The sequence below is a fragment of the Capra hircus genome, chromosome 6, assembly GCF_001704415.2.
Source record: "Capra hircus breed San Clemente chromosome 6, ASM170441v1, whole genome shotgun sequence".
Taxonomy (NCBI): domain Eukaryota; kingdom Metazoa; phylum Chordata; class Mammalia; order Artiodactyla; family Bovidae; genus Capra; species Capra hircus.
Window position 1 is genome coordinate 90907163 of NC_030813.1, and position 14917 is coordinate 90922079.

Genomic DNA, 14917 nt, shown 5'->3' on the forward strand with positions numbered 1-14917 from the left:
GATTCACACCAACTTAAAAATCTCAGCTCTGCCACCCCTCAGTGGTGCAACTTTGGATACATTGCTTGAGTACTTCTCTGGGCCTTGGTTGCCATGTAGGTAAAGATGATAATATTTGCCTCACGGATTATGGACATTCAGTTATACAATGCAAGCTACATGCTTAGCACAGGGCCTATTAGACACATAATAGATGCTCAGTAAACATTATCAATATCTATATTGGCACAGTGGAAGATGTTCTCTTAGACAGTTCAGCAGCTTAATGGAAGCTTCCAGTCTTTATACATAACAGTCTGGTGGGTGCCTGCAGCATGTTGAACATTTGAAACCAGAAGCTTCTCTGTAGCACCTTCGTGTATGTCTGCTCCAACTACCTGAGTTGTTTTGGTCCGCAAACCTGTTCTGTGTTGTTTGTTCTCAAACCTCTTTATGCCAGCTGAACTTTCCTTATAATTAAGTAATTTTTAAACTAATTAATTAATTTATTTGGGATGAGCTGAGGAGGGAGGTGGGAGAGCGGTTCAGGATGTACACCCGTGGCTGATTCATGTCAATGTATGGCAAAAACCACCACAATATTGTTAAGCAATTGGCCTTCAATTAAACACTGTGGTTGGAGCTCTGTGTCAATTACCTCTTTTATTCATCACAACAATCCTCAGAGGGAAATACTACAAGCCCCATTTTATCCCTGAGGCTTCAAGTCACCCATCTAGCAAGAAAAGGAATCAGAGCTGGAGCTGGTTTTTCCTGACTCTGAAGTCCATAGCTTTTTTAACCTTTATTTTATATAAGTATAGTTTATTTACAATGTGTTAATTTCTACTATACAGCAAAGTGACTCAGTTATACACCTATATACATCATTTTTCATATTCTTTTCCATTGTGGTTTATCACGGGATATTGAACATAGTTCCCTGTGCTACACAGTAGGAGCTTGTTGTTTATCCATTCTATATATAAGTTTGTATCTGCTAATCCCAAGCTCCCAATCCATCTCTCCCCCAATGCCCCACATTCCCTCGGCAACTGCAGATGTGTTCTGTGTGTTTATGAGTCTGTTCTGTTTCATAGATAAGCTCATTTGTGCCATATTTTAGATCCCACGTGGATTTCATACGATGTTTGTCTTTCTGACTTACTTAGTATGATAGGGAGGGTCCATGCTTTTAATCACTTGTGACCATCCCCTCCCATTCCTCCAGTAGCTGACAGGAAACAAACTGGGCATCTTTGGGGCAATTTGATGAATCAGAGGGAGTCCTGAAAGGACAACTCACTAAGTTAATCTCCCAAAATTTTCGTGTCTGTTTAGACAACCACCATGACGGCTACTAGAGAAGACAGTTTTTCAACTGTTGCTTTTGCCTCCTGAACCAAAGCAGAAAAGACATAATCCCTGATCTGAAACGTGTGAACAGCCTCGTCAAACCGCTTCAGTCCCTGAGCCTTTGGATAACCCCCTCCCCATCCTGTTTGGCTTTGTGAGGTAAGCTATACGGAAGGAAAGAGTGTGGAATACTGCCTGGACAGATCCTTTCTCTTGCTGAGGAGACCTATGCACACAAGTAAAGAGAAGACACTAACAGAAAAAGATTTGAAGGAATTAGAAGTATAGCGAGGGAGTGATTGTCCATAATCCAGCTCCAGTCAAGGGTGGATAGATGATGTTTGGCTGTCATTATAAGAGGCTCTGGTTGATAAATACTGTCTGGTATTTCCTTGCTGACTTTTTACCCTCACACCACAGGCCCTGATGGCTGTGGTCCATTATGCAAATACAACTCCCTGAATCAAGCTGTGGGTGACTCACCCACCCCCTTTAAAGCCACGTTGGGTTCGAGGCAGTGACTGCTCAGGGTAGAAGCCATGGCTCACAGACCCTGCTTCTCCTACTGGCTATTGGTCTGCTGGTTGGTGGTAACTGTGGCAGAAGGTAAGGGTTTTGCTTTTATTCCCCTGTGGGTCCACTAATTAATAAGCTGTGTAAAAAGAATGAATTTGGCTCCATGATTATGCATATCCATGAACTGGAAATATTTACGTCAGCTTCCATCAGCCTGTGTGGTTAAAGAGAAAGACACTGAATATTTATCATCGGAAGATATTGGTCTGAGTCTCAGTCTTAGCTATATAACTTTAGATGCACTTAACTGCTTTGAAATGCATTTCCTCTTGTGTAAAGTGACAGCATGAATGACATCCATTATTATGGGGTTTGTTAGGACCAAATGAGCTGTCCTGCAAGAAAAGCTCTCAAGCTTCAAGCACTATATGAATACTAGTTACTATTGTTGTGGAGCTAACACCATGAATTACAGCAATGTCCACCTCTTTGATTTCCCAATAACGTGGTAATTTGCACATGGTGGGTGTTCACTTTCTGTTTGTTAATGCTTTAATCACAGTTGTGATTAAAACTGTGTCCAAAGCAGTCAGTTGTGTCCTGGTGCTGCGGAGGTGAGCCTGACTTCTTGCTTTGAGATTCTATGAGATTCAATTTCTCCACTGCTCCTTTCTCTTTCCTTTTCCCCCACTACAAAATTTCCAGGTGGCCTGAGCCAGAGAATTGGTTTGCAAACCCTGGGGACAGGCAAGAAAAGGAGGAGAGCCCCATGAGTCATACCGAGCCCTCCACCCCTTTCATGTGGCCCTGGAACTTTGCAGGGGTGCAGCCAGACCCTAGGAGACCCTAGTCATCCCCCAACCAGTTCGCTGCGCCCATGCACCACAGCTCATAACAGAGTGGAGAGGAGCGGGTCCGTTGGAGCTGGTGGTTCCAGAAAGTGAACCACTCTTAAGGAAACCCTATAAACATGTAGCTAAATAAGTTATAATGAAATTAGAGGTTTATTCACTTTTTTTTAAGCACTGCTAAAATGTGATTTCTGTTTTGGGCTCCCTCTTCCCCACTGTCCCTCAGACTGGCCTCAAAGTTCTTCGGATGCAGCTTCACTCTCTCCAGGCAGCCCTGGCTCCAGGTCATCACTTGTTTATACCTGTCCTGGCTCTGCCAGACAGGATCACGTGTGAGTCCCCAAACTCACACCGTCCTCTCTCATCTCCATGGCAGCAGCTGTGGCTAGCCCCTCCCCTGCTTTCACCTGATATTACAATTCTGCTTCATATGATGTCGTTTAGTGTCACTATGGTGCTACCTTCACAACAGTTTTCTTAAGATATGTAGCCTTAAAATTGCAAACTCCCTCTATCTGCCATTTTTGAATTCTTACAGCAATTCGCACATCGCCCACGGTACTTACTGCGTTATGCTCTGTATTGTAGAGCCATGTGTTTGCAGCATCTCCCCATAGGTCCTGTTTCTTCATCTCTGCTTTTGCCGCAGCTCCTAACACAGTAACCTGTACACGGTTGAGTCGACTAGACTCACAGCATAGGATTGAAAGAGGCCTGTGTGAACTTGTGTGAAGTGGGCTCCAAAGTCTTTATCTGTAAAATTAGGGACTTGACCAAAATAGCCAGTCATTCTGTGAGTCTATGAAGTGCATTAAGTTGCAGTTATCGTGAGCAAGTTAATCCCAGGGCTTATATTTCTTTTTGGTTCGCCTCTGAAGGCGCCTGAGAATGCATGAAAGAAGAACTGCATACTTATACATCAAGTATAAAGCTTACTTCTCTTAAAAATCAGGGTAGCTCACTACAAAACAGCTATTGTCTGCCCAAACAACCACAGACTACAGGTAATTATATTTTCTAAAAAGAGGTCATCTCATCCTTACTTTCTTTAAAGTACTAGTTGGCGTACTATGAATTTCATGTCTAGACTGTAATAAACCCACTTAAAATTGATATCCAAACTCCAGCAATAGTTTGGCTTGATTATTTGATTATCCTCTAATTCTGAATGTAAATTTTTTTGCAACTTTTATGGGTTTGGCAGGACTTCCTTGGCAGTCCAGTGGTAAGACTCCACATTTCCACTGCAGGGCACATAGATCTGATTTCTGGCCTGGGAAATAAGATCCCACATGCCATGTAACCAAAAAAAAAAATTTTTTTTTTTAATTTTTTTCTGAGACTAGAATGAAAGATTCACTTAGACTTGCAAAAATCTACAGAAATGAACTCAACATCCATTAATACAATCTACACCTGCCTGCCTGGCCACTCACTCAACTCATCTGTTATGTACTGGGCATAAGTACTCACGCTAAGCGAAGGACTGTTTATAGCAATGACCAATAGGGGCTTCCCGGATAGTACAGTTGGTAAAGAATTCTCCTGCAATGCGGGAGACCTCGTTTTGATTCCTGGGTTGGGAAGATCTGCTGGAGAATAGAAAGGCTACCCATTCCAGTATTCTTGGGCTCACCTTGTGACTCAGCTGGTAAAGAATCCACCTGCAATGTGGGAGACCTAGGTTTGATCCCTGGGTTGGGAAGATCCCCAGGAGAAGGGAAATAATACCCATTCCAGTATTTTGGCCTGGAGATTTCCATGAACTGTATAGTCCATGGGGTCACAAAGAGTCAGACACAACTGAGAGACTTTCATTTTCACTTTCAATGACCAGTAGAGTCAACAGTCCTCCTCATCTTCATGGAGGTTCAATAACCTAGTAGCTCAGTTCAGTTCAGTTCAGTTCAGTTGCTCAGTGGTGTCCAACTCTTTGCAACCCATGGACTGCAGCACAACAGGCCTCCCTGTCCATCCCCGACTCCCAGGGTTTACTCAAACTCATGTCCATTGAGTCGGTGTTGCCATTCAACCATCTCATCCTCTGTCATCCCCTTCTCCTCCCGCCTTCAATCTTTCCCAGCATCAGGTTCTTTTCCAGTGAGTTGGCTCTTCGCATCAGGTGGCCAAAGTATTATAGCTTCAGTTTCAGCATCAGTCCTTCCAATGAATATTCAGGGTTGATCTCCTTTAGGATTGACTGGCTGGATCTCCTTGCTGTTCAAGGGACTCTCAAGAGTCTTTTCCAACACCACAGTTCAAAAGCATCAATTCTTCAGTGCTCAGTTTTCTTTACAGTCCAACTCTCACATCCATGTCTGAGCACTTTACATATCTTATTTTAGACACTATAACAACCCAATAAGTAGCATCATTTTCTCCATTTTAACAAATAAGGAAAGGCAGACTTGAAGGAAGCTGTTAATAATCACACAATTATTAAATGGCAGAGCTCATATAAGTCATAGAGCTCAGGGATTCTATGCTGTTTTTAAAAATTATGAAAGTATGATAACATTTACAAGTGACTTGGAAAATGCAGAACAAAGTTACATATAGTTCCATTGTATATTACAATTATTTTTTAAGTAGATAAATTAAGATTTTTAGTTGGAGTTAAAATAGAAAACTCTCAAAAATTAATAGAATAATAGACAGAAAAGTAGAAGGAGGTGGTGGACCTGAAAAGCATTATGAACAAATTCAACGTAGTTATGATTTATACAATTTTCACACAATAGCAGAACACAAATTCTATTCAAGTTCCCATAGTCTGTAAACCAGGAGAGACTGGAACATATCCAGGAGTATAAAACAGGATGCAAAGATTTCATGGTCTAAAGATACTGAAATCATACACAGTCTGTTCTCTTAAAGGATCCTGTGCTTTTAAACACCATGCTATTCTGCCTTTCAAAATGTTTCCAATCTGCATTTAAATATTTGACTGACTTTAGTCTAATTAAGGTTACAGAAGAGCTCTCATTTTCAATATTCAGTACCTTTGGTGTCATGTCAGTATGCTACAGAGTGAGAAATATTTGCTTGTTAATAATCACATTATCCCTGAGAAGTAGGAAAGTGATAACTTTTGCAGTTATGGAAACTGAGCTCTCTCTCAGTCTGATCGAGTCCACCGTAGGCACAGAGCTAGCGATCAGGAGACCAGGCATGCACGATGAGCTCGCAGGTACATCAGTGGAGGAGGAATATAACCACTGAATACTAATCACATAACCGGTAAATATGGTGAAAGTGGACTCATGGGGTGTTATGGAAGCATACTGCTAAAGGCCTTAAGGCAGCCTCAGGGAAGGGAAGACCTCCTTGAGGAAATGAGACGTGAAATCTGCACAGAGATAAACCAGGCAAGTTCAGTTCAGTTCAGTCGCTCAGTCGTGTCCAACTCTTTGCGACCCCATGAATCGCAGCACACCAGGCCTCCCTGTCCATCACCAACTCCCAGAGTTCACTCAGATTCACATCCATCGAGTCAGTGATGTCATCCAGCCATCTCATCCTCTGTTGTCCCCTTCTCCTCCTGTCCCCAATCCCTCCCAGCATCACAGTCTTTTCCAATGAGTCAACTCTTTGCATGAGGTGGACAAAGTACTAGAGTTTCAGCTTTAGCATCATTCCTTCCAAAGAAATCCCAGGGCTGATCTTCAGAATGGACTGGTTGGATCTCCTTGCAGTCCAAGGGACTCTCAAGAGTCTTCTCCAACACCACACTTCAAAAGCATCAATTCTTCGGCGCTCAGCTTTCTTCACAGTCCAACTCTCACATCCATACATGACCACAGGAAAAACCATAGCCTTGACTAAACGGACCTTAGTCGGCAAAGTAATGTCTCTGCTTTTGAATATGCTATCTAGGTTAGTCATAACTCTTCTTCCAAGGAGTAAGCGTCTTTTAATTTCATGGCTGCAGTCACCATCTGCAGTGATTTTGGAGCCCCCAAAAAATAAGGTCTGACTCTGTTTCCCCATCTATTTCCCATGAAGTGATGGGACCAGATGCCATGATCTTCGTTTTCTGAATGTTGAGCTTTAGGCCAACTTTTTCACTCTCCACTTTCACTTTCATCAAGAGGCTTTTTAGTTCCTCTTCACTTTCTGCCATAAGGGTGGTGTCATCTGCATATCTGAGGTTATTGATATTTCTCCCAGAAATCTTGATTCAAATGATGTTCTTGGAATCTGGAACCAACTTTTTAAAAGCCCAGGACCATTGATGATTGCTGTCAAAGTAGTTGTCAACATTTGTCAGAGGAGAGCATTGACTATTACTGGACAAACCAGGGATCTCTCTGGTGGTCCAGTGGTTAAGACTCTGAGTTTCCAAAGTAGAGTGTACGAGACAACACTAATACTTATTTGTGGGATGGCGGAAACAGAGTCAGATTCCTATGGATTAAATGGGTGGGGGAAAAGGGGGTCAGAGTGTGTAGACTTCTCTTTGAAGTGAGAGAAGTAGAAACAAAGAAGTTCGTGGCAGATCACTGAAGTTTTCTCTCTGAAATATGAAGAAGAATGAGAATGTTGAAGGGGCTTTGAAGAGACTATGGAAGGTTTAGAAGACAGAGAGAATGGATCAGAACACGGACAGACAGAAGAATTCAGGAGCAGTATTAACCCTTTGGAGACCATGAATGGCATCAACCCACTCACTCAGATGTATGGCCTAAACCTCATAAAAATCCTGTGACAGTTCCCCAGAAAAGTCCCTAAATTTCCCATATGTTGCACCACTTGAGCTAGACAACCAGGAACCTGAAATAGTCACCACATGTCTAGTCTGCTGGGAGAATGTGGTTTTGCATGAGCTAGTTACTGGCATAAGCATATATCTTCACCTTGAGTCCTCAGAAATTCCTGGAAGAAAAGAGCATTGACTAATATTGGACAAACCAGGGACTTCTCTGGTGGTCCAGTGGTTAAGACTCTTGAGTTTCCAAAGTAGAATGCACGAGTTCAATCCTTGGTCAAGGAATTAAGATCTCACATGCTGCATGGCATGGTCAAAAAAATAAAAATAAAAATAATTTTTTTTACTTTAAAAAACACTAGACATCCCAGAGTCAGGCAAACACTAATGACTCTAACACCCATTGTCAGGAGGATTTGGTGAGTAGCCTCAGTTTTAAGAAGTAAAATGAGCACAAAGGGTGGATGTTTTTAAAAGCTAGAATCCAATTTACTGAGTGGCAGAGCCCAAGACCTAGCTAAACCTGATCTGATAGCAAAATGTCCCAGTGGAACTCAAGAATAAGGCTAGCTTCCTCTCTAGCAACTGGATTCTCAGCAGAAAGGTTTTATGGTAAAAAGGTTCATAACTAATCTGACTGTATAGGAGGAAAGAATGAGTGATATGGCATTAAGTCATCCTCTGTAGTTTGAAATGTCTTAATCCAGTTTCAACCATAACATTTTAATACTCAGTAGCCTGAGTGGATATGGGAGAGTCAGTATTTAATTCACCCATTCAAGCTGGATTAAAAAAATAATAGAGGTGATTATTATAAAGATATTTCCAAGAAACTTAAGTACAGCCAGCCCTCAAAAAGACCAACCCTGGAAAGTCAAGAGCCAAAGTTACGCTCACAATCACCCTGTGTCCACATAGGCACTTGTCTCTTTGCTCTTTGAGAGGCCTTCCCCATTTTACAGCTATGGAAAGACTGGCTTGTCTGTTTATTCAACATTCAACTGGCCAGCGGCTGACTCTCCAGCCTCTCCCCTACACCTTCTCCTTACATCCTCCACTGTGTCACTTTGTTGAAATTCTTGGATGAAATCTGATTTTTCACTGGCCAGTGAATGAAAGAGTTGAATGTCTAACAACAGTCTTATGAGGAATTCATTTTTTCCATCATTCACACTCAGCTGCCCTTTCCAGACTTAGATTGGCAAGTTCCTAAAGGAGAGAAGGGATAATTTTCTAAAGGAAATCTTGCTATTTCATAGCCAATTTGATTAAATGATACAGCTAGAGGAAAGACCTTGACACTGGATATTGATCCAAATTTCTTCTCGGAAACTTGTCATCTGGTCCTCAGTGCTCATTCCTCTGCTGCCTGTAGACTCTCCCTCTGTCCTCTTCAGGGAGCAGTTTCACTGCTGGGGAAGTGAAGCAAGTCTTTTGGATTAATAGCCTTCGTGGGGACAGTTACTTTTCTTAACATTACATTTTTTTCCACCAAATTTTCTTTTTTATTTATAATTTATGCACAATAAAAGGCACACATCTTAAAAGTGCAGATGAATCACTTTTTACATATATGCATATAATCATGTGTACACATACATTTTTGTGTATATTTATATGTATGTGTATAAATATAAATGTGTGTGCATATCTCCATATTCATATAACAACCACCCAGATCAAGATCGAAAGAATTCACTGATTCCTTTCTCCACAAATAACACCTACACGTAACCCTAAGCTGTTTTTCACTTTTTTTAAACCATTCAGTTCAGTTCAGTTGCTCAGTCATGTCCAACTCTGTGCAACCCATGGACTTCAGCATGCCCAGGCCTTCCTGTCCATCACCAACTCCCAGAGCCTACCCAAACTCATGTGCATTACATCGGTGATGCCATCCAACCCTCTCATCCTCTGTTGTCCCTTTCTCCTCCCACCTTTAATCTTTCACAGCATTAGGGTCTTTTCCAATGAGTCAGCTCTTTGCATCAGGTAGCCAAAGTATTGGAGTTTCAGCTTCAGCATCAGTCCTACCAATGAATATTCAGGACTGACTTCCTTTAGGATGGACTGGCTGGATCTCTCTGCAGTCCAAGGGACTCTCAAGAGTCTTCTCCAACACCGCAGTTCAAAAGCATCAGTTCTTTGGTACTCAGCTTTCTTTATAGTCCAACTCTTACACCCATACATGACTAGTGGAAAAACCATAGCTTTGACTAGATGGACCTTTGCTGACAAAGTACTGTCTCTGCTTTTTAATATGCTGTCTAGGTTGGTCATAACTTTCCTTCCAAGGAATAAGCTTCTTTTAATTTCATGGCTGCAGTCACCATCTGCAGTGATTTGGGAGCCCTCAAAAATAAAATCTCTCACTGTTTCCATTGTTTCCCCATCTATTTGCCATGAAGTGATGGGACCAGATGCCATGATCTTAGTTTTCTGAATGTTGAGTTTTAAGCCAGCTTTTTCACTCACCTCTTCCACTTTCACCAAGAGGCTCTTTAGTTCTTCTTCACTTTTTGCCATAAGGGTGGTGCCATCTGCATATCTGAGGTTATTGATATTTCCCCCAGAAATCTTGGTTCCAGCTTGTGCTTCATCTATCCTGGCATTTCGCATGATATACTCTGCATAGAAGTTAAATAACCTGGGTGACAGTATACAGCCTTGACATACTCCTTTCCCAATTTGGAACCAGTCTGTTGTTCCATGTTCAGTTCTAACTGTTGCCTCTTGACCTGCACAGATTTCTCAGAAGGCAGGTCAGGTGGTCTGGTATTCCCATCTCTTTAAGAACTTTCCACATTGACATGAATCCACCACGACAATGTATGGCAAAACCAATACAGTATTGTAAAGTAAAATAAAGTAAAAACAAAAATTAAAAAAGAAAAAAAGAACTTTCCACAGTTTGTTGTGATCCACACACTCAAAGGCTTTGGCATAGTCAATAAAGCAGAAGTAGATGTTTTCTGAAACTCTCTTGCTTTTTCAATGATCCAGTGAATGTTGGCAATTTGATCTCTGGTTCCTCTGCCTATTCTAAATCCAGCTTGAACATCTTTCATAGATTAACATAATTTTGCTTGTTCTTGAACTTCATATAAATGGAATCTTACACTACATACTCTTTTGTGTCTAACTTCTTTGGCTCAACATAGCATCATAGGAGACATCCATGCTGTTGTATTCATAATTCTTGGTCTTTATTACTGAGTAGTATTTTATTGTATCAATACATAGTTTATTTATCCTCACCTATTGATGGTTTCTGTGTGTGTGTACTTAGTTGCTTCAGTCATGTACAACTCTTTGTGATCCTTTGTACCACAGCCCACCAAGCTCCTCTGTCCATGGGATTCTCCAGGCAGAATACTGGAGTGGGTTGCCATGCCCTCCTCCAGGGGATCTTTCCAACCCAAGTCTCCCACATTGCAGGCGTATTCTTTACCATCCAAGCCACCAGGGAGCCCACTGATGGTTTCCAGGTCTAGGTTAATATGAATAAGAGTGCTATGCGGATTTCCTTGGTGGTCTCATGGTTAAGACTCTGCACTTCCCCTGCAGGGGGAACTGGTTTGATCCTTGGTCAGAGAACTAAGATCCCACATACCCCACAGTGTGGCCAAAAAAAAGAGCTGCTTAAAAAACAAAAATTCTTGAACTAACCTTCTGTAGACATACGTACTCATTTCTCGTGGGTAAATTCTCCAGCATGGAATTTCTAGGTCACAAGGAGTGTCCATGTCTCATTTTACCAACCTAGACAGTTCTCTTAAACATGCTTTAGGGAGACTCTAGGATTCTCCCTTCCATTCTTTCTCCTCTGCGACACCTGAAGACTCTCCCCTCTGCTCCTGTCATCAGGCCTATTTCCTGACATGCACTTTTCTCCCCACAGGACAAGAAGAAGTGGTCACTCCTCCTGGAGACTCACAAAATAATGCAAACCCTACAGACTGCGAGATCTTTACACTCACCCCTCCCCCTGCCACAAGGAACCCAGTGACAAAGATCCAGCCCATCACCAGGACACCCAGGTGTCCCCTCCATTTTTTCCCACCAAGATGGCCCCGAGTCTACATTAGGTTTCCATACAGGCTTTACCCCCCTCCAAAGTGGAACCACCATTTTCAATTCCATCCATATTTTTGTCCATACAGTCGCCTTCCTCCTTATTACAATTATTTCCCCAGGAGAAGACTCTGGAGAGGAAGTTCCTCGGAGGAAAGCAGAGAAAAGAGAGAAGCCCCAAATGTGCTGAAGTAAAAGAAGCCAAGGCCTCAGAAAAGACTAGAAAAAGTTTTGTGCTTTTCAACTAAAACCACTGGGTTGGAAAATTATGCCTCTTAAACTCCACTGACTGGAAATTGTTCTCCTTGTCAGCAGTGAATGTATTGGTTTATAGGTTATTCATGATAACAAAATAGAAGCAATAACTACATTATTCTTATCCTTTACTTCTTATGATCACAGCATGTTTATGCAAGAAAAGTTCTAAAATGAGTGGTTCCCATAATTCCTATCATCCTGCAAAACCGGAAGAATCAGCTCCATCTTCTAAATCACAGTGAAGAGCATTTAAATAAATTGAGACTGCTATAAACCAAATGGAGACATTAATGACACCCTTTTATGCTTACTGGAAAACTCACAAAGCAAGGCACATTTACAAAGTGATCTTTAGAAGAAATTATAAAAGACAAGAAAGTTTTGTTTTATTCTGTTTGGCAGTGGTTATTCATTCATTTTTAATTGACATACAATTGACATAATATTATATTAGTTCCAGGTTATATAACATAATGATTCAATATTTGTATATGTTACAGAATGATTACCACAATAGTTCAGTTAACATCTATTACCATAAATAATTACAAAACTTCTTTCTTGTGAAGAGAATTTTCAAGATCCGCTCAGTTTTCTAACAACAAAAAGAAATTATAAAGATTAAAATAAAAGGCTATGGGGAGTTTAACAATAGGTACTATTTTAAAGATACTATAAACTAAATTACCTAACCAAAACAGTTATTTTTCAACTGTAATATCTAAATATACTTTAATGTTAGCTGTTTAAGCCACCAGTGAAAATTAGTTTGTATGTATCTCACTGTTTCTCCTATTATCTTCGTATGCATGCTAAGTCACTTCAGTTCTATCCAACTGTTTGTGACCCTATGGACTGTAGCTCGTCAGGTTCCTCTGTCTGTGGGATTCTCCAGGCAAAAATACTGGAGTAAGTTCCCATTCTCTTCTCTTCATACATATAGATACTAGTTTAAATTATATACTTCCCCTAAAACTTTCAACATGATTCTAGGCTCAAAATTCAAGTACAGAGATGTTCGAGTAAGTCTAGAACTCCACAGACACAAATTCAGTCAACTATAGGAAACTTGTATTGTGAGGAGGTAATATAGGCAACAAATCTCACAGGCTGTGTTCATTTCTTATTGATATTTCTTTAGCCATTCTGTAAAATACTGCCTCCTTTTTGTGTGTTCACCTTGCCTGTAACATAGGAACCTCAGTTTCTCATATGTGGTCAGTGGCTTACATCTGTTCCTCCCAAAAACCATGTGCAAATTTGCTGCTGCTGCTTCTACGAAGGAAAAAAAGTAGGGGTTTGGGGGCACACAAAGATGTGGAGATGCTCGGAATGTTGCCTGGGGAATGGAGAGATATATAAAGTCATCATGCTCTGTTTCCTCACTATATTAAAAGATAAAAAGAAAAACACTTTTCTTTACTACATAGCAAATTTTCATCCTAAGAACAGATATTTGCTTAGAAATCACAAGCTTAAGTAAACCTGTATTTGAAATCCTCCTTAAGGATGTTTTTTAATCTATATTTTGTAATAAACTTGCTCACTCATTTGCTTTCTTTTTGGTTGATGGGGCATAATCTGAAAAGGGCCAACCTTGGGCAAACCTGAAGACAGATCAGTGCTGTATTTGAACCTCACCTCCCTCCCTGGACCTCCTGCTTTATTACCTCTCACGCTTACCTCTCACTGCTCACCCAGCTGATCCATGAGCTCACCACACTCCACCACCCAAAACCAACCTGGTTCTGACAGGCCTTTCTCTCCCCAGACATTTGAACTTTTGTAATCCAGTATCTCAGCATGGTTCAGTCGCTTAGTCACAAGTGATTCTTTGCAACCCTATGGACTATAGGGATCGCCATTAAATCTGCTCTGAAATCCAATCCTTGAAGGCCTTGTTAGTGATCTATTGCCGGGGTCCAGCCCCGGTGGATCCACGGAATTCGAAGCGGGGACGGAGTTGGCGTTTGAGGAATTAATTGCTTAATTAAAGATATGGAGGGAGATTAGGAAGAAATAGTGTAATAGGAAAATAAGTGGAGAAAAGAGGCTGAATAACTTGGTTTTCATGGAAAACCAACAAAGTTCCAAGACAAGGAACTCGCATCGTCTACGTAGGCCACCGGCGCCCTCTTGAATAGCAGAGGGTGCCCTGCCTTGGGCTCCCTCTTGCATGGGTCTTAGAAGCCAGGGTAAATAAGTAGACACGGTGAGCCTCCACGCTCTAGATGGGAATTCAGCCAGAAAAGGGAGAAAAAACAACATGGGGGAGCCAAGCATCGGTGCCAGACCCACAACTTTATTTTCAAAAGCAGCTTATATACCCCAAGTTGTACATAAAGAAATAATGAAATATGCAGAGTTATGCAGCGGCAGCAGTCCTGACCCTTATTGAGACTAGGCTTTCCTTTTGCATACCTCCCTGTATATAAAAGGTCTCAGGTGGTTTACATTATCTTCTGGCCAAGAGGCCTGTTAACATTTTTATGGCTCTCTTCCTAGATAAATGTCTATCAACAAGAAAACTTATTTTCCCCTGAAGTGTTTTTCCTTAATCTTCATCACCCTCAAAACACTAAATAAAGTTACATTCCTGTAGAACAAAGGTGCAGTGGGTTATAACAAAGAAAGTACTTAACTTAAAGGTCTAATGTTGCTAATACCAGGGCTTCAGTTCAGTTGCTCAGTCGTGTCCAACTCTTTGCGACCCCATGAATCACAGCACTCCAGGCCTCTCTGTCCATCACCATCTCCCGGAGTTCACTCAGACTCACGTCCATCGAGTCCATGATGCCATCCAGCCATCTCATCCTGGGTTGTCCCCTTCTCCTCCTGCCCCCAATCTCTCCCAGCATCAGAGTCTTTTCCAATGAGTCAATTCTTCGCATGAGGTGATCAAAGTACTGGAGCTTCAGCTTTAGCATCATTCCTTCCAAAGAAATCCCAGGGTTGATCTCCTTCAGAATGTACTGGTTTGGATCTCCTTGCAGTCCAAGGGACCCTCAAGAGTCTTCTCCAACACCACAGTTCAAACGCATCAATTCTTCGGCACTCAGCTTTCTTCACAGTCCAACTCTCACATCCATAAATGACCACAGGAAAAACCATAGCCTTGACTAGATGGACCTTAGTCGGCAAAGTAAATACCAGGGCTACTACCTGTTTTTTCTAT

At 41.5% G+C, this 14917-nt stretch overlaps 1 protein-coding gene across 1 annotated transcript; it reads left to right on the forward strand.

Annotated features, from left to right (window-relative positions):
- C6H4orf26 (chromosome 6 C4orf26 homolog) lies at positions 1875–11679 on the forward strand. The gene is made up of 3 exons (XM_005681945.1): positions 1875–1941; positions 11312–11451; positions 11596–11679. The coding sequence occupies exons 1-3, from the start codon at positions 1875–1877 to the stop codon at positions 11677–11679; spliced, it is 291 nt and encodes a 96-aa protein (XP_005682002.1).